The 21781-nt window shown below is 39.7% G+C and overlaps 1 protein-coding gene across 1 annotated transcript; it reads left to right on the top strand.

The window, feature by feature from the left end:
• The first annotated feature begins 554 nt into the window (after positions 1-554).
• On the top strand, positions 555-19468 carry LOC134798268 (GPI ethanolamine phosphate transferase 2). Its single transcript, XM_063770660.1, has 13 exons — positions 555-1064; positions 1790-1976; positions 2836-2901; positions 6128-6337; positions 6866-7069; positions 7765-7898; positions 9521-9723; positions 10396-10586; positions 11035-11621; positions 11869-11981; positions 12138-12763; positions 17505-17677; positions 18790-19468. The coding sequence occupies exons 1-13, from the start codon at positions 907-909 to the stop codon at positions 19043-19045; spliced, it is 3108 nt and encodes a 1035-aa protein (XP_063626730.1). The 5' UTR covers positions 555-906; the 3' UTR covers positions 19046-19468.
• Positions 19469-21781: the final 2313 nt, after the last annotated feature.

Here is a 21781-nt window from a genome sequence, read left to right as displayed (position 1 = left end):
CTGCCTCATCACGAATCAATTTATAATATACTTGGTCAAGCAAATCTTGTCAGTAGAAAAAGGCGCTAAATTCAAATGTTCTATGGGACCATAACCCTTCGCGCCTACATTTATTAAATTTGCCGCCTTTTTCTACTGACAATATTTGCTTGACCAAGTATACATTGCATGAATATATTTCAGGGAATAAAATGTTCTTCCGTTCCGTAACCATAGAGAAATATATAGTATGTATTTTTTTCTCTATGCCGTAACTCATTATTTTTGAAAATAGCGCCATCTAGTGAGGTGCTCATGGACCAAACACATAGTACACATATAAATACGTAACTTGCCGCGTTGTATATTTGCTTTTCTAACTTTTCTTTCTTGTGCCATAAAGATAAAGAAATGGTACACGATTGATGTTTTTTTTTCTGGTTTGAATACGCGTTAAAAAAGAAAATAAGGACATTGAAACAAAAAAATTGCAAAAAGAAAAAACCATCCAGAAACAAAACGCATACGAAACGTCACTGTCATGTCAGTGTCACTCACCTGTCACGTCACTGTCAGATAAGATGTTTGTCAACGGGGAAAAATAGGAAAATGTTTATCAATTATTATTACTCTAAAACAGCCGCAAAACGTTTTATTACTTTCATTCAACATTCATATCGATCATCAGTATAGTTATCGGTTCTTGTAAACCACGTGTCATCAACTAATCAAAAGACAACATTCTTTTATCATTAGGTTATAAACGGATTACACAAATCGGTTATTCAGCTCGGCACGACTCAATGAGCAGCTGTATCGAAAGTGTAGTAAATGCTTGATTGAGTTACGGAAGGTCTACTGATGGATATTGTTTCGGGAAGTAGTTAGTGCTGTGCTTGTGACCGGTAGTCACGGAGATCGGTCATCATGCTGTCGTGGGTACAACACCGATGGACCGGCCTTTGCCTGCTAGTGATGGGCCTGGGGGCTCTGATGTTGTTTATGTTCGGTTTCTTCCCGCTGAAGTATCATTCGGGAAATTTGGCGCATATAAATAATTTGCCGAACTTTATTGGTGGAGTCAGGTAAACAAAGTTCTTTCGCTATTTATTTTAATAAATTTTAGATATTTGGTTAAAAGAGACCCACTTCAAAAAATTGCTTACATGCCCTTTTTGATGTCTACTGACATTTTACTCTGCTTTTGCACCAATAAATTACTCAATAATATAAAAAAATCAGTATAATTTTATTTTTAAATACCGCTTGTATATAAGAGTATATAGATTGTGGTGTTGGCGTCGACTTCTGCGAATACATTAGACTGCAAAGCGTACAAACCAGTCCATTCTAGAAGAGCTACGCATAAACCGCCGGCTGTCGACCATATGCCAAGACCGCATCCTTGCATATTTTGGCCACCTCTCACGACGTTCTCCTGATAGCCTAGAAATGACGACTATGACGGGCAAAGTTGAGGGCCAGAGGATTCGCGGCAGACCACCCGCTAGATGGAGCGCACAAGTTACTACACCGTTGCATCTACATCTGCAGGAAGCCATACATATGGCGGGTGACAGAAGCCTATGGAAGAGACTGGTCAGCAACATTAGGATATGATGTCACGATCCTCAGCATTGAGGGAACGACTGATGATGATGAGATTTTTTGCTATCATTATCTTCGATAGCTAAAAATGAATCAAGTGTTTATAAAGAAAAGACTAGTAACCACTAAATCTTTTTTTTAATAAGTTTTAATAATATTAAATAATTTATTACTGCTCTTTCAACATATTCTTCAATTTTAGTATTGACGGGCAAGAAGTATACAACTCGGGGGAGAACACAGTGGTCCTCATGGTCATAGACGGGCTCCGCTATGACTTTGTCACAGAAGAGTACATGCCGTACACTGGACAGCTTCTGAAGAACAAATCTGCGTGTATATATGTATCTGTAGCAGAGCCGCCTACAGTCACAATGCCCAGGATTAAGGTAATAAAGATATCTAAATTGGTGTATTTGGAAGAAGATTATGACTCAAGCTTGTATGAGATAATTTTAAATTGTGTAGACTATTATTAATATTTAATTTATTAGAATCCATTATGTTACAAACAATAATCCTTTAGGGAGATAATAGATTAATACATTATTTAGCTACTTTGGTTTAATTGTGGTATTGCAACTATGAATTTGTTGCAATTATTTTACATCTGTCTTTAACAAAGAATACATAGTACAAGCTTGAGTCATTAAATATTAATATATTACATAAAATTAAATAAGAAACATAAAAAAATCTTGATACTTTACTGTCCTTTACCACAAACATTGTTTAATTACATTACCAAAGAAAACACTTTTAGTGCTGATCAATTACAATAATTTTTGATTATAAATATTACTTATTAAAATTCTTTCAATATTATTTGCAGTCATCAATACCTAATGAAATGTGACCCCCTGCAAACAAATTTCTATGCAGGAGTACAAAACTATCTGGCTCTATGATAAAGCATTATTTATTTTATTATTGCACTGAATACCTATATAATAATATCTTTGTTTATAAAAAAAATAATATGGGACATTTTATTCATAAATTGACCTAGTCCCACAGTGAGCTCAGTAAGGCTTGTGTTTTGGGTACTAGACAATGATATACATAGGTATATAATAAATAGATAAACACTTAAATACATAGACAACAAAAAAACCGGAATAAATATCTGTGATAAATACACAAATTACCAGGATTTAAACCAGGGACCTCCTGTTCCTGTGTATTCATTATTATGATGCAGATAACTAGTAGCATTGTACATTACTTGTATTTTTTGTGTATGCACAGTCTCCAGAACTTAAGAAGGAAAGGGCACAGTGGAGGCGCACAATAAACTTCTGGCGGGATATATTCGCAAGTGTCACTTTTGTATTATTTCACCGCTTGTTTTTTTTACCAAAGAAAACACTTTAAGGTGGTCACGTAGGCAGCATATTTTTTCCCTGTTTTGAATTGAACAGTTTCTTTCAGTCGGTTAGTATTAAAACCATGTCATGATTCATGAATATGTTATTAAATTTAAGTATTTTTAGTGAGTATTGATTTAAGAATGATATGCCTTGAAGTATTTTCTTTGGTGGTGTGCTTAGATGTGTTTAAATATGTTATGCATTTTATTTTGCATGCTGCTAGTGATAGTAATTATTATAAGGTAGTTAATGAAATAATATCCTTTTAGCATCCTGAATAATACATTTTGTCTAGGTTTGTATTCACAACTTTTAATTAGCTAGATAGTCTTTGGAATGTACTATTCATATTTTGACCTTCTTACACCAAGAAGCCTTAGCCACGATGATAATTGTACATCGTCAAACGACAAACGAAAATTAAAAAAAAAACTGGGTAACAAGTACTACGAAAAGTCACAAGACTATTTTCATCTATAATTCTTTTTTTAGCATTAGAAAAAGACTACGCGATCTTAACGTGTCTTTTAATTGAAAAATGCTTTTTAAAAATCACTGACTATTACTTATGAAAGCAAAAGAATGTAAATAATCGTATATGAGTCATAATTGTTACATATTTGCCCTGACTTATTTTTCAAAAGTGTCTTTCAATATAAAGACACGTCAAGATTGCTTACCTTTTTACTAATGCTAAAAAAACCGGCCAAGTGCGAGTCGGACTCGCAAACGAAGGGTTCCGTACCATTATCTATAAAAACGGTCACCCATCCAAGTACTGACCCCGCCCGACGTTGCTTAACTTCGGTCAAAAATCACGTTTGTTGTATGGGAGCCCCACTTAAATCTTTATTTTATTCTGTTTTTAGTTAGTATTTGTTGTTATAGCGGCAACAGAAATACATCATCTGTAAAAATTTTCAACTGTCTAGCTATAACGGTTCGTGAGATACAGCCTGGTGACAGACAGACGGACGGACGGACGGACAGCGGAGTCTTAGTAATAGAGTCCCATTTTACCCTTTGGGTACGGAACCCTAAAAAACGAACTATAGAACTATATTTATTAGGCTAACTATAATAGGCGTTCGAATTGCCCGCTTTCCGTAAGCATTAGAATCACACCTAGTTAGTCAGCTTGCATAAGTGCATGCAGTGTTAGTGTTACAGTTGCGCTCTTGGCCCAGTAATCGACATGATTGCATTGGTTGCAGTTCACGCATGCGTACACCGCCTAATTACCAATCGTTACTGACAAAATTGTTCATTATACTGTGCTACAATTAAAAGCATGCGCCTAACCTTTCTACTTCTCGAATGTTCATGGTGCCGTCTATATACTTTAAAATTGAGATGTAGCCCGGAATGTTAATTAGGGTGGTATTCCAATAGGGTATATTACGCAAGACTCTGCGTAGAGGGCGCCACTACCACTATCCATCACAATCTGGGGGTCTACCGCGAAACAAGAGAATCGAAATTTCGTTATGTAACCTCTCTATCACTCTTGCATATTCGAGCGTTAAAGAGGCAGATAACTAAATTTAGATTTTCGCGTTTCCCGGTAGGCCCTTGTTAACAAACCGCCTTGATGCATCAATGTCATATTTTATTGTCTGTGAAAACTTGTCAAAAAACAGTTTAAGGCACAGTATGTATAAGTTACTCTATGGTTTACTAGCTAGCTTAGTGCTGCACTCTGGCGGCAGAACATTGCAGTTATACCCCTTATTACTTTGTCCAATGTGTATGTCTCACATTTTGCTTAATGAGAGAGTGAGACGCAATGACATTGGACCAAGATATTGAATAGATGGAATACCACCCTTAAGAATTTTAGTTTATGTTATTATGAACACCTCGCTTGCATAATAGCTACTTCTGTTTCTGGCTATACTACTGTATACGGCTTGGAGTTTCACTGAAACTCATTACTATACTTGACGTGATGTTTTTCGTTAGATTAAGCGCCACTTGCGCCATTGTATTGTACTAACTCGGGGTTAAACGGTTAAACCGTTAACCCAGTGTCAAATTGTAGTGGTAACCATGGTAACTCCAGATTTAACCGGTTAACCCCGGGTTCGTGGGATGGTGCAAGTGGCCCTTAACGCATACAATGGCGGATATGATATTCAACTCTATTGACAGCTATTAAAGTTCAAATTTAAACAAATATTTTTTATTACATGCCGTAAGGGGTTAAGTTTGCATAGGTACCTACATATATGAGCGAGTAGAGGCAGAAATAAAATAGTGCCCAGTAGAAAATCTTCCCTTCGCAATTTCAATATCGGTAGATGGCGTTGTGAAAGCCCCCTGCCCATCCATCCAACACGCACACAACTCCAATTTGTATTAGGTACACCATTTGGTTCAAATAACAAAACCGTACAGTCACCTGCAATAATATTATGTTACTCTTCGAAGGCCGCAAAGATATCAGCTGAAGCGATCTTATTTGTAGAGCCATTAGAGCGTGTCACATATCTTTACGGCCTTCCAAGAGTACCTAACATATTATTCCAGGTGACTGTTATGACTGTACCATTCGTTCGTTTGTTTGATATGCGTGATTTATAAAACAGGCAGGATGGTTTCGTAACGATGGTTATGCAGTGCAACAATCTTGCAAGGGGTATTTGTATTCGAAGGCCACGACACGGTTTTTCTTCATGGCCCTTGGGTATAGCGTATACCTGATGATTATTTATTCTATTCCTTTTTAATAGTAGTTTTATTAGATTAGGCATATTTCCACCATAACCGTTGTGAGAGTTTCGTGATTTCCGATACTGTCATCCGGACACTTATTTCTCTCTTGACTCCTACTAAAGCCTAACCAGGAATATATGATCACGCGCCATGTTGCGGAATTTCACTGGAACAAAATATTTTTATACCATACTGAACTGTCACCCTATACATGAGAATAACTGCGCCCTCTTGACAATGATCATATATTACTGGTCAGGGTTTACATAGTTATATTATACGATTTCTTTTTTGCTTGGAAAGAGATCATACATAGACTAATATATGTAGTTCCGAGTTCTGGCGCGAAATTAAAACTTCCTTTCCTTTAAATTTCTTTGTAGTTTTACATATATGTAAAATGTATAATTATTGGTGCAACAAAGAATATTTACTTCCGTCCGTTCATCCCTCAGGCCATGATGACAGGCAGTGTATCGACTTTCGCCGACGTGGCGTTGAACTTCGGCGCGCCGGCCGTCCGCGGCGACAGCGTGTTGCGCGTGGCGGCCGAGAGAGGGCGCCGCTCCGTTATGTACGGAGATGACACTTGGCTTAGACTGTTCCCTGGACTTTGGGCTGAATCTGATGGGACCACGTCTTTCTATGTTACGGATTATACTGAGGTTGGTAGGATAGTATCATTATTAAACAGAGTGTTGGGAGTGGCGGCCGAGATAGGGCACCGCTGCGTTAAGTACGGAGATGACACGTGGCTCAGACATTTCGCTGGACTCTGGACTGAATTTAATCTGACGGGACCACGTCTTTCTACATTACGGATTACGCTGAGGTTTGTGTTTAAAGGCCAGGCCACATCGGCTGCGTGTGCGTAGACGTGCACGTGCGCTAAAATGTTGGAACCGCGCACGCACACGTCACACAAGCGGTGTGTCGTCTCTCATAAGAAACTGTATATTACAACGCGCACGTCTACGCACACGCACCCGGTGTGCACAGGCCTTAAGAGAAATGTTGAAGATCCTGAGTGGTTTCTTGGAGACAATCGCCACCCGTTAATTCAAAGAGTCGAGTTAATTCTAAGATTATTGCGTGCAATATTGACATTTTATCTCTAGATTATTCTTTTCAACTATAGCTAATTTGCGAGGTCACATGTACACCCAAATCTAAAACTGCACTACTCTTTACAGGTAGACAACAACGTCACCCGGCACTTGGACAAAGTGCTGACACCCGACGACAAGAAGAAGCCAACGTTCGACTTCCTAGTGCTCCACTACTTAGGTCTAGACCATATTGGACACCTAGAGGGCGCTAGGAGCCCTAAGATAAAGCCGAAGCTGCAGGAAATGGACGATGTCGTTAAGAAGATCTTTGAGGCTATGCAGAAATGGGTATGTCCATTTCATGTAATTTTTTCTACCTCCTTAGTGTCTCTGTGAGTTGTCGATCTAAGTAGATACTGCAAAAATCCATATCTAACCTGCTCACACATTTTCGGAAAGAATCAGTTGAGAAATGTGACCTGAAGACATGCAGAATACAGCCAGACATACGATATTTTGCTCAACGAAGATGCTTCACGATGGCCCAACTAGCAGTTTTATAGCAGAAATAGCTTTGAAAAAGCCATAGATGGTAGGATCCTATAGATGTGCTATACGCGTGCCTTCTTGATGGACATAACATACGCAATGCGACACTATGATTGGTGGAATTTATTAGTTGCCCACGATAATCCATACTAAATTTACGGTGGAGAACAAAAAAAATGTGAGACTGTGACAAGGACAAATAATAATAGCGCTTTCGCTGCTACTCCTACTGAAATATACATAAAACTATCCCGTTCGGCCATTTCTCCTCCCCCTCATGCCTGATCCAGTTATATACTAGATTCATGAAAAAAGCCATTATTGCAAAGTTCTCTTCTGAGACACCAGATGGCGCTGTTAACGTTAACAGTCAAACTCAAACGGCTCTCCGTATTTGGGAACATTTCAATGCTTGCTTTTTACATACCGCTTTTCTCTTAAGTAGTAATTTTATGTACGAAAATTATTATTATTGTTGTTTGTTTGTCGCATAGGACCGGCCAGGCACGTTATTCGTGTGCGGCGACCACGGCATGCGAGACGCGGGCGGACACGGCGGCTCCACGCCCGCCGAGGTGCTGGTGCCGTTGGTCATGGCACGCACAGACCCTTACCAGTGCCCGCACCCGTGAGTACCGAGAAAGAAACGCGTCAGACAGAGAGAGGAAGATTCGAAGTGTTGTTTGTATGTGATAGGACCAGCTGGGCACGTTAGTGTGCGGCGACCACGGCATGCGAGACGCGGGCGGACACGGCGGCTCCACGCCCGCCGAGGTGCTGGTGCCGCTGGTCGTGGCTCGCACCGACCCCTACCAGTGCCCGCACCCGTGAGTACCGAGAAAGAAACGCGTTAGACAGAGAGAGAGGAAGATTCCAAGTGTTGTTTGTATGTGATAGGACCGGCCAGGCACGTTCGTGTTTGGCGACCACGGTATGCGAGACGCGGGCGGACACGGCGGCTCCACGCCCGCCGAGGTGCTGGTGCCGCTGGTCGTGGCTCGCACCGACCCCTACCAGTGCCCGCACCCGTGAGTACTGAGAAAGAAACGCGTTAGACAGAGAGAGGAAGATTCCAAGTGTTGTTTGTATGTGATAGGACCGGCCAGGCACGTTCGTGTGTGGCGACCACGGCATGCGAGACGCGGGCGGACACGGCGGCTCCACGCCCGCCGAGGTGCTGGTGCCGCTGGTCGTGGCTCGCACCGACCCCTACCAGTGCCCGCACCCGTGAGTACCGAGAAAGAAACGCGTTAGACAGAGAGAGGAAGATTCCAAGTGTTGTTTGTATGTGATAGGACCGGCCAGGCACGTTCGTGTGCGGCGACCACGGCATTGCGAGACGCGGGCGGACACGGCGGCTCCACGCCCGCCGAGGTGCTGGTGCCGTTGGCCGTGGCGCGCACCGACCCCTACCAGTGCCCGCACCCGTAAGTACCGGGAAAGAAACGCGTTAGACAGAGAGAGCAAGATTCCAAGTGTTGTTTGTAGGCATGTGATAGGACCGGCTGGAGGGAAACGGGGGTCCACCCCGCTGAGGTGCTAAAGCACGCACAGACCTTGACCTGACAGAATCTAGTCTAGTCTTTCCGAATAGCTATTATCAATGCAATAATCGTAATGTGTGGCATCATTCGTCACAATCCAGTAGACCGTAGAATATGATTAATGGTCAATCAATCTATCAGTTAATCAATCTATTTCTTAACATGTATATTGCATGCAAGTAACCAATATATAAGTAATAGTTCCCACTTTTTGCAGGGTAATTTACACTAGCTTTGTAACATCTATATTTGTGCATTTTTAACATCTATAGATCAATTCACAATTTATTACTACGCACGATGGCCCGTTCTTTATGGGCTAAGTGGTGCCCATAACGATGGAAGTGATGTCACATTTCCAGAATAACTTACTTTCTATTTATTGGGAAGCTAGAATGTCTGTGATTCTGTGTCAATTGAGATTTTTAGCTAGAAGACGTCTAAAAGTTCCGTGTTGTTTGTAGTTTTATAGTTATAATTAATTAGTATAATTCTTAGATTTAATTGTATAGTTTTAGGTTAACTTTGATCTCACTGTAACACTTTATCAATGTTATGTACTCCATAATTGTCATATGTATCAGTATTTATTACCTTGTAAATGTTTTAGCGTAAGTTATAATATGTATGATGTGGTTGTACTTTAATAAATAAACAATAAACAATAAAACGTTTATCAAGACAATGATAATAATAATTGTTGCAGTGACAGCCACGGTCCGACAGTGGCCCAAGTGGACCTAGCACCGACTATAGCGTGGCTGCTGAACGCGCCCCCTCCCGGCGACAGCACGGGCCGGATCCTGCCCGGCCTGCTGCCGGCCGGCATCCTGCAGCGCCTCTACCTGCTGCACATCACCGCGCGGCACAACGCCGACCAGTGCGCCGGCAAGGCTGCCACTGAGACAGGTACATTTTTAGGGCTCCATACCCAAAGGGTAAAAACGGGACCCTATTACCAAGACTCCACTGTCCGTCTGTCTGTCTGTCTGTCACCAGGCTGTATCTCATGAACCGTGATAGCTAGACAGTTGAAATTTTCACAGATGATGTATTTGTGTTGCCGCTATAACAACAAATAAGTACTAAAAAGCGCGGAACCCTCGGTGGGCGAGTCCGACTCGCGCTAGACCGGATTTTTTATCAAATGAAGACTTCTTTATGCTCTCATGGAGAACGCGTTGTGCTAAGACGCTTTGAGCTTTGGTTATCGCAGTATCTCGGCCTTCTTCCTAACAAACGTTGATGCTCAAAATATACAATTAAAGAGTAAAATTCTTGGACCTAAAGTTCGGCATTCGGCTTCGCTTTAAAATTAGCGAATGCGAAGAACAATCAAATGTACATCATTGCGTAACTAAAATATCTAACCTATTCCCAGATTTTTTAATTTATTTACATTTTAATCAATTAGACTTCGACCGGGATATGAACCGTGATTACCCTATGTATTGTTTTCGAGCTCCCATCGCAAATCATGCAAAGCTTTCCATTCCTCCTTATTAAAATTACTCCAAGGAAATCAATTTCCCCTACAACGCCATCACCCCTTTACTAAATCCATTTTCTCCATTATTCTAGAATTCTACAAACAATTCGAACGCGCCGAGAAACAGTTCGCGCACTACCTCGCCACAGGGGAGAAAAGTGCGGCCAAGATCGCCAAGGAATTCTACGAGGACTCTTTGGAAAAGATGGCCGAGTACCTTACAGAGGCCACTGTTGGGTTCGACTTGTTCGCTATAGGAGTGGGCATCGTTCTACTTTATTGTGTAAGTGTGCAATGCCTAAATAATATGTGAGGTTTTCAACCAAAAGGTACAACATTGTCGGTTGTCGATAAGGTTGATTTCAAATTGAAGTTATATGGAAATAGCGTCTCATTGACAACAATAAGTACCTCCTTTTGGTTGAAAATTGCACATGTGTTCGACAAGTTCATTATTACCAAATTTCGCATTTATTCAACGTGAACTGACAAATAACACTCATGAACTGAAATTATTCCGTACTTCTTGATTGAGGAAGTAAATCTCTTTCCAACAACTAATATTAAAACAAGATTAACCGCTTTACTTATACCTTCAAATATAAAATTTTTCGTCGTGAAATTCCAAAACCGATCCAGATATCTCAGATTTACTACAATTGCCTACCTAATCATTGTGTAATCAAATAATCAATCAATCTTTTATGGTATATTCGTCTCTATTATTTCAGATCGCAGTATCCCTCGTCTGCATAACCCTGTACTCCTTCCAACCAGAAACCTCCCGCAAGCACAGCGTTCACCGCCTCCACGCCACCTCCACATGGGGCTCAATAATCGCCTTCATCAGCGTCTTGGCCATCACCAACAGCATCCTAGTTCTCTCCTGCTATATCACTGAAACAAAAACGCAATTCTGTTCCATGCGAGGCATCTGGCTCGCGATTTTTCTGCTAGTCTCTTGTGTTTTATCCATGTCGTATTGGATCATCAAAACGAGCATAGAGAAGATTAAAGACTTGTCTTTGTTGCGAGACTTGAACGCCATAGATTATCTACTAATTATTGGTACCCTGTTCCATTCGTGGTCGTTTTTCGGGACTAGTTTTATAGAGGAAGAGCATATGACGTGGTATTTCTTCTGGAACACATTAATGTTCTTCATATTAGTGCGGACGGTTGCGGTGGTTGTTATATACTTGTCGAGAAAACTGAGCGGTGCTACGGAGGTGCAGGAAAAACCTGAGTTGGAGCAGAGGATGAGTGCGGTCGGGATTGGGATCGTGCCGAAATGGGTGCTGCTTATTGCTTTACACAGGTGAATATGACACTTTTATGATAAACACTTTATAGTTACATTAGGAAGGCCTGACCCTTCCAATACTAAAGTAGATAGTCCATCCCATTACTCGTTCCTCAAAATTAACCTGGATAAATTTTAGCGCTATTTCTTCACAGCACGGGTTGACAACGTCATAATTTCAAAATAAAACTTTGATTCTCTGGGTACTACTGATTTACTGTAGACCATCTCACCGTACTGTAATGTTCCGTTAATGTTGCAGGTATTTAAGAACAATGAATCAGACTGGAGACCGCTGGCTGTTCCTTCCGGATACAGCGGACTGGTTAAAGGCACCCGAAAATGCCTTCTATCTCCAAGCACATCTAGTCATTGGTAAGTTTTTTACTTTAAACTAAAGACAAAAATCGATCAACAAAATTAAAGATCAATTTTCACATAAAAGGGCTTATCACAGTTATCACATAAATGTTCAGAATTTACTGTGAATAAATGACAAAGAGAATTTACCGGGGAATATTTTCCTTCTAGGAACCGTGGCAACTTTAGGAATATGCCTCTACAACCTCCGGCACACCAACAACCTCGGTCACCTCCACACAATCTTCACAACTGCCGCCGCCTTATGCATATTCTGCTACCGCATAGCCACCGAGTCTCTTGACTCGCCCTTCGAAGACATTAAATCCTGGGACACGGTCCACATAGTCAATGTTTTCTGGGTTATATTAATCGCACAGTTCGTATTCGAATTCCTAACCTACGTCGGTGTATTCAAAAATTGCGGCGTCAATCCAGCCACCCGTAACACTGTAAGCAGTAACCGATTCGACTATAATAAATCCAAAGCGAAAACCGAGGACTATTTCTACGAACCCATGATAGAAGAGCCGTGGAACTTAGAAGAAGTAAAGCTGAATCTCGCTCGTTCGATGTCACACCTTATGCTGAACGACTTAATGTTGATAATCGCTCTGCTGATGCGGCCGCATAATGTGATAATGGTGCCGAGTGTGTATATAACTTGTGTGTTGACGTCAAAGTGTATGGACCATAAGTTGCTGGATTCGAGATCGGGGAGGAATACGGAGGTGGTGGATATATTGAGCCGGACGCTGGTTCACGTTTGGATTGGCTGCCTTTTCTTCTTTTACCAGGTTAGTCTTCCATGTGTTTTACGTTCGCTGGAATACCTCAATACAGACATCTTTTTAGGGTTCCGTACCTCAAAAAGAAAAAACGGAACCCTTATAGGATCACTCGTGCGTCTGTCTGTCTGTCCGTCTGTCACAGCCTATTTTCTCGGAAACAACTGGACCAATTAAGTTGAAATTTGGTACACATATGTAAAGTATTGACCCAAAATGGACATGTTTTTTTTTATAGTTTAAAAATACATAGGTTCGAAGTTATTTAAGAAAATAGCCAAAAAATGACCCCCCCCCCCCCCTTTCATCTCCAAAACTACTGGGTCTAAAATTTTGAAAAAAATACACAAAATAGTTCTTTATCTATAGATGACAGGAAAACCTATTAGAAATGTGCAGTCAAGCGTGAGTCGGACTTATGTACGGAACCCTAGAAACGCGAGTCCGACTCGCACTTGTCCGGTTTTTTTGCTCAATAGTTTAATAGTCACTTCAGTGGCGGATTTGCCCTAAGGCTAAGTAGGCCCGGGCCTAGGGCGGCAAGATATTAGGGGCGGCAAATTGTGACAAAAAATTCGCTGATGACAACAAGAAATAACTCAAAATGTAGTCAGTATGATGGGTGCTGAGAAAGGGACGGCTACAGGGCCTGGGGCCTAGGGCGGCAAAGACTGCAAATCCGCCACTGAGTCACTTAATGGTTTTACTCAATTGGTTTTTTACCTTGCTGTACCTAATACTAATACTTGATCATAAAGTGAAACATCATGCAACTTTTCGGCGATTTGTAAATGGCGATTTTATTCCGTAAGTATCTGGATGGATGCAAAATCAAAATTTTAATTTCAACCCACCCACATGACTTTTGCGTGCGAAATGTTAAACAAAATTAAATTATAAATTTAATTCAAGGTAGTTATTTGGCTGGTAAATTTAGACCCCTGCGTCTCCCGGTGTTAAACTACCTATACATGTAAAATATATCATAAAATAAGAATAGTGTAAAATAAAATGTGATGTTATCTATGACAAGGGACCTTATTGTCGATGGCGCTTACGCCATTATTTACGATGCTCCGATATAAATACAATGCCGCCTAGACGTGCGCGCCGGTAGAAAAAAATCGGGCGGCGGCGCGCCACGAAAAAATCCACGGCGGCGGCGTGGGATTTTCAACTTTTCAATATACGTATAATGAAAAACCAAGATTAACTCTAAATCAACAAGAGAAAAAATCTCAAAAAAAACTGTGTTACATCGTTTTTTTGGTTTACTGTAGAAAAATCATGAAAAAAAAATCTAATTATAATGTTGAAAAAAACATATGTCAAGTATGTTGGACGTTGCTATGATCGGTGTAAATAAAAAGATACGCCGCGTAATGAAAAGACGTCCAGTATTTTGGACACGCCGAGTATTGAGTACCTACCTACTGTATGTGTATAAGGGTTTTTTAGTCCAGTTCATGTTTTTTTAAATAAATATAGAATAATTACATTTTTAAATTAGAAATACACTTACTGATAATGTCAACTTATGTAATGAATTTAAGTAAGTGAAACCTATTATTTTTATATTTTTGCAATAACTTTATATCTCGTAGGTGGTAAAATTTTACCAGTCATTGACGTAATTTACTTCACATTAAATCTAACTTAGCGGGGTATCCTAGGAAGCAATCACATCTGAGCAATGGTTTTTACAATAATGCATGCACTTTTATCTAAATTTTCGTAATAAATTTCTCAAATGAAATCGGGTCTGTCTCTTGATGAAAACAAATCCACACACACACACACATACACTACATCCACAGGAAAAAAAAAAACATAAAAATATATTTTTTTAATCTATTTGGTTCATTACTTCAGTCATTACTTGCGGTAATACAACGTGTATTACCGCAAGTAATGACTTTTTAGAACGTTTTGAAACACCTACCATCCCTCTATTTAATTTATTTACCACAAAAACTACCAGAAAATTCAATAATTTTACTCTTCGCATACTTGGCAACGTCCAACATATTAGACTTAGCAAAAGTGCCGTTTAATCGACAACGGGCAAAATAATGGACATTACACCTTTTACACTTGTTTTTACCCATAAACACAAAACATTTTTATGTAAATCATATTGCCACGTAAAAAACAGACCAGTTAGTAACCTATTACACGTTTTAACGCTGCTTAATACTGTCATAAAAAAAATGAAATAAGGGGAAAATGTCAGTCTGTCGGATGCTTCCTTGCAAGTTCTGCGTTCTGTAGGACTTTGACAAAAAGATTATGTTCACACTGGTTCCCAATATGTTCTTACTTACTTAAAAATAACATATCATTTTACAATGTGGAAAATTATAAATAATCAAAAAAATTATGTGAAGGTGAAGAAAAACCTAAAAATTACAATAGCGTCACAACAGAAAATCCTCACCATATAGCAAATACCTTTAATAATTTCTTTGCTTCAGTTTACCATAGTCAAGACCCTCACGATAACACTCCTGAAAGTCCTGAAGTCGCCCCACGCGGTCGTCCAGTTCGTACTCCAGTTACTACTTCTATGTTCTTGTATCCAGTGTCAGAGCTTGAGGTTTTTAAACTTATTCGCGGACTTAAAAATACACATAGCACAGGAATTGACGATATTCCTTCAACATTAGTTAGATTATGTGCCACTGAACTTGCAACACCACTGTGTATGCTAATAAATCAGTCTTTTAATGAAGGAGTGTTCCCACAGCAACTTAAGGTATCAATAATAAAACCTATACATAAAAAAGGTAGTACACTGGACACTAATAACTATCGGCCCATAGCACTGTTACCCACCCTTTCTAAAATATTCGAAAAATGTATGTGTAACCGAGTCTACAAATTTCTGGATAAATATGAGGTACTGGACGACAAACAATATGGCTTTAGAAAAAATCGGTCAACTGCCCTTGCCCTAACCAACTACACACAGGAGATCATGGAAACCGTAAATGACAAACGCCTGGCCGTGGGATTACTCTTAGATCTTACAAAAGCATATGATAAAGTTTCACACGAGATATTGCTAAATAAGCTATACGGGTCAGGAATTAGAGGCATAGCTTATAACTGGTTTAAATCTTACCTGGAAAAGCGAACGCAGCTTGTTCAGATAGAGTACCTAAATCCATCTAGCCATCAATTAGAATCGGTTCGGTCTGAAATTACAGAAATGAAAGGCTCAATCCCACAGGGTAGTGTTTTGGGCTGTCTTTTATTTCTGTTATATATAAATGACCTACCGAAAGAAATTGATGCCAAATGCACTTTATTCGCAGATGACGTCTCCCTCCTTTTTAATTTTGACAGGATCGAAAATTACAACGTAAAGCTAGCAGATACCTTAAATCATATTAATCAGTGGATGCGCGACCATAATCTCACAATAAACTCAAATAAAACCAAATTAATTCAATTTTATCCGTATCAAAGAACGCCATTACAACTAAAACTATCACTTAACGAAACAGACACTGAAGAAGTAGAACATTTCAAACTCTTAGGTATTACACTTGATAACCATATTAATTTTAAAACTCATATACTATGCACTAAAACCAAAATATCCCAGTTTCTGTATGGACTTTTTATGCTTCGCAAAACTACAAACTTAGCAACAGCTCTAACCGCCTACTATGCCTTCGCTAATTCATGGTTACGATATGGGATCTTAACATGGGGTAATAGTACAGATGCACACGACTTATTCGTGATGCAAAAAAAATGTGTTCGTGTATTAATAGGAATCCGAAATTGGAAAAGTTGCAAACCTCATTTTATTAAACTTGGCATACTCACTCTACCTACAGCTTGAATTACCCGTCCCAAATTTAGAAATATACCGAAAAAGCCCTCATTATGCAGCAGTCAAATATTACAATCACATCCCGAACTATATAAAGGCAGAAGAAAGAGACACGGCATACGCAAAAAAGTTGAAATCGTTCCTTACAGAAAAAGCGTACTACTCTGTCACAGAATTCCTTAATGATAGTTTTCTTAAGTAAATTAATATCAATAATTTGTATACATTTAATTTTAAGGCTTGTTTGTGTTCCTTAATAATTTGGTTGATACTTAGCTTAAGAAAATGCTTGCAACACCCTTCTGGGGTCCATGAGAAACTTTTATACTTTTGTATTTTTTGTAACAACTGCTTACCATGGTGCAATAAACGATATTATGATTATGATTATGTAGTAGTAGTCGTAGTTTCCTGGTAGTGTAAGTACGCTACCAGGGGAAAGTAACGCTATGCTTTAATATTTGGTGCAGAATTTTTTTCTTGGGATGTCCAGTATAGGTGACGTTATCGATTTAAGGGTGATTTATTTTAATAAATCAAGCAATGAATTAAAAAAAACGGAACAGTCGGAACGCTAAAGCTAGGCACGTTGCACGTGCTTTATATCCATTGATTTTAAATTTGTACCCTCTTGCGGGTTATGTCTCGGCGCGAATTTTAGACTACCGGCTGCGGCGGCGGCGCGCTGTCTCCTTATGGCGGCGGCGCGCCGCGGCGGCGCGCACGTCTATGCCGCGCGACGCTGTGCGGCGTAAGCGCCATCGTCAATAAGGTTCCTTGTCATAGATAATGCCCCAAATAAAAACGAGTGTTTTGAGCCTAAAAACGTTGTTTTGGGCTTAGATTTAAACTAAAAAAACACTAAATATGTATAAAATGGCAATAACCGATTTATATGTATTACAGGGTAACTCGAACAGCCTAGCGTCAGTAGACCTAGGGTCCGGCTACGTGGGGCTGCGCTCGTACTGCGCGGTGCGCGTGGCGCTGCGCATGGGCGTCCACGCCTACGCCGGGCCGGCGCTCGCCGGCGCCGCGCTCTACTGCCAGCTGGCGGCCGAGGCCAGCAGCTGGAGGCAGTGAGTAGCTTAGACCTGTCTTCAGAACGAGTTGAAAATAGAGTTCCCGTTAATCCGATTATAATATTAGCAAATATAATATTATTAGAAAATTGTTGAGCATTAGAATTTTCGGTCGTCGGAACATCTATTGTCAAATAGCAGTACTGATAATTCCGCTACTCGATGCTAGATGTCGACTACGAAAATAATAGTCGTTTTGGTACTAAAACTGATATATGGAGTGAGCACTCTATGTATTTTTTTCTCTATGGCATAAGTAAATTCATAAGAGCTAGCGCGAGATTTGTGCTGATCTGTCAAAACTCTCATATAAAACTTGCGCCAGCTTACTTAAATCAACCCATACATGAACGCCGCCTGTGTATTGGTGCAACCTACGCCCTACAACTCACAAGGAAGTGTGACTTCTAGGTGGCAGCACCTGCTTATTGGCGACAGATCAAACACAGAGGTGATATATAGATCTCCCAACGGACATGGTTCGTATATAAATGTTACTCGGTCCACTTACAGTGACCAATATGTCGCTTTTGCAGGGTTATTATCAACTGGCAAGAGCGCCTGGACTTTAAAGACTAAGCCTTTAACTAAGACTTTAAAGTATAAGGTTGATTTTAGATTGTCAATTATGATAGATTTAATAGGGAATATTACGCGAAACTCTGCGTAGGGGACGCCACTACCACAATCCATCACAATCTGAGGGTCTACCGCGAAACAAGAAAATCTAAATTTCGTAATTTAACCTCTATCTCTCTTGCATCGAGCGATAAAGAGGCAGATAACTAAATTTAATTTTCGCGTTTCCCGGTAGCCCCTTGTTAACAAACCACCTTGATGCATCAATGTCATATTTTATTGTCTGTAAAAACTTGTAAAAAAAAACAGTTTAAGGCACAGTATGTATAAGTTACTCTATGGTTTACTAGAGGCGCTAGTGCTGCACTCTGGCGGCAGAACATTGCAGTAATACCCCCTATTTAGATAGCATCTTTAGCCAAGGTAAGATAATGGAAATAACTAAGACATCACCACTCGCAGTTCAAAATTACTATTTCTTTTTATCTACAAGCCTGATCGTGATCGTTTAATACCAATTTTTGTTTCAGATACCTCCAAACAGTATGGCGAGCGACCAACATATTCGCCCTCCAACGAGTATACTCCGTAGCCGTATACTGCGTAGTAGCCACCGTCTTCCGACACCATCTATTCGTATGGACGGTCTTCTCGCCAAAGCTGCTTTATGACTTCGTGGCCATGACGTTCACTATACAAGCTTTAGTTACCATAGCCGAGATAATAGGTCTAACGCACCTAACTAGTTGGATAGCGCAAGCGTTTGTGAGTAAGTCGAGACTGTGATACATTAGAATAGTTAGCGTTTTCTTATTCCAGTATTTATGTATAGCCTCCTAAGGCCCAGCCATACAAATGAACAACCCATAATTTGCCACAGAAATTTGAACCTTTAGTACATGGAATAGAGTTGATTTTGGTTTTGTTTGAAAATTGAACGAAACAAAACAAATGCGTCTCTGTTCCAATTTAATATGATTTAAATTTTATCGAACTGAATAAATACTTTAGGTAGGATCTTGGGCCTTAGGAGGATAGCGTTTTTTTCTGTTTGGCAACTGGTTTGCCAGTACTGAAACTGAATAAGATGTACCTAATATATGAGTAATATACTAAAGAAAATGTGACCAAGCCAGGGGGCCAATGGGATTGCCAGTTGCTTCAGTGTTACGTTGTAGGTAAATATTTCTCTTTTTAATTGATCATTATGAGTCTATGACTAGGAATTTATTTCCTTTTCCAGGCATAGTACAGTCAGCAGCAGAAGTTGCTAAGCGGGCGAGGTGTTCAAAATGACCTTGACACGCTCTTATTCTCTTAACAATAAAGTCGCCTCAAGATCATTTTGAACAACTGGCCCTCTTAGCAACTTCTTCTGCTGACTGTACGATTTATAGACCACATACGCGCCTATAGTTTTTTTAATTTAAGCATTCTGATTTAAGGTTCAAATTAGATTGCACTTTCGGGAAATGTGACTTGGCTTTAAATGAATCATCAAAGCTTCATTAGCCGGGTCCACACAGAGCGAGCATTCGCGCAAGGCAATTTCCTCGCGCACAAAACGGCCTGTGTAGGCGTGCCACGGCCGAGGCGGCGCGCGCGAGGCACATCGCACATCGCGCGAATGCTCGCTCTTTGTGGACTCGGCTATTGAAATATATTTCGATTTTTTGGGTACATCTTGTAGATTGGTGCGGCCTGGAAAAAGGTTTAACCCTTTACCAGGCTGACAGTTCAGAAATGACAATCGAATGTCAGTGTCACTGATCACATGTTTGAAGTGCCGTATGTGGGAAATATATATCCCTTAGCCTGGTAAAGGGTTAAACTAAAATTTATTTTATATAATTGTATTGTATGGCAGTATAGATTTAATTAGAACTAATCGTGCTAGAATGTTACATTACTGTATTAACAATATTAACATAAAATAAAACGAGCTGAACTATTATGACCTAAAGTCTATTTCAATAGAACTTGCTAACTATGTAAACAAACAACGTAACTTTGTTTTATCACTGTTTCTCTTTGAATTTTTACACCACCTCATCAAATACCATTGAAACCATACACATATACACTATTGAAACGGTCCGTTCCGTAAAATACATAAATATATAACTGTATCTTGGATATTCAATTAAAAGTTTAAAATGGGTTCATAAGTTAGGTTATGAGGACCTGATGGAATGACGGTTTTGTTTCTTTTAAATTCTACAATTGCCTATGATGGGTAGTGTTGTGACTAAAGTTTGTGATATAAACCCGCTACACACTACCCAACCCATGATCTGTACCTACCGCCGCGGTTATAAAATACATCAATACATCATTCTTAAGTACTAATTTGTCTTCTGATCGTGATTAAACAAATTAAAAATATGTAACTACTTGTTTTTTACTTTTGGTATTTTATTATTCGATATGGTTTGACATTAGTAAAGTAGTAAGTAGGAGTCTTGCCCATCACTAGTAAATTCATCATTCAGAGACAATTTCAATATGGCGGTTTGTTTACATAGTTTTTTTTTTTTTTATATCTTTATTTAAGAAAAAAAAAAAAGGCCTTCGTCGCTGAGCGATGATGCCGGCCTTATAATAATTACATATGATTACTGTCTACAATTTAACAATTTGATTATTAAATGGTACAATTTAATAGTCTGCTTGGATGTAGGTTTAGACAACAAAATATTACATACGCCAACGTCAGTTAGATTAAGTTTGGCTTGCGTTTCAAATGCCCTGCGGTCGGCTCCGATCCGAGCACACTCCACCAATGCGTGGTAGGTATCTTCTCTTACCCCACAGCTTGAACAGTTTGGAGAATCCACTACTCTCATAAGGTGCCCGAACACATTAAGCGGCATGTGCCCGGAGCGCAGTCGCATGCTTGTAACAACAAGTTGTCTGTTTACATAGTTAGCAAGTTCTATTGAAATAGACTTTACGCTCGCGGTTGACATAATTATCTACCGCGTCCAGAAAAATGTGTCCTAGACTTATATAAATGTATTATTTGATCAAATGTTCAATAACGTTTCGGAATTATGACGTTAATTTATAAAAAAAAAGTTTAACATTGGCTAAATGATTTCTTAGGATATTGGATTAAATTAAAAGGGGACGAAGTTGCGTAGCATTCCAATAAGCAATGGAAATATGTCGTCGACTATACCTGACGTACACACATTATTATTATATATGAGCTAGCGACACTATCTCAGGGCGAAATTGAATCACGTCAGGCTTTAGTTGACATAAATGGTTCAATAACAATTGAAAAAGTCCCAAAGCATTCCAATCCCAATGTACCATCAGCAAAGGTCGGCGGGGGTGAGCTATTTACCTTATAATTTGACATGTCTTACGTCATATTATAAGGCAAATAGCTCACCCCCGCCGATCTCTGGCCATCAGTGTGTATGTGGTGTGTATCTTTTTTTTTAAGTCACGAAAGTTTATTTTTTATTTCTAGTCACGATACTTCAATGAGTTGATGTTATGATACAGACCAAA

Source organism: Cydia splendana, chromosome 16 (genome assembly GCF_910591565.1).
Source record: "Cydia splendana chromosome 16, ilCydSple1.2, whole genome shotgun sequence".
NCBI lineage: Eukaryota > Metazoa > Arthropoda > Insecta > Lepidoptera > Tortricidae > Cydia > Cydia splendana.
The sequence above is the reverse complement of the archived record's forward strand: the minus strand, read 5'-3'. Positions and strand labels throughout refer to the sequence as shown.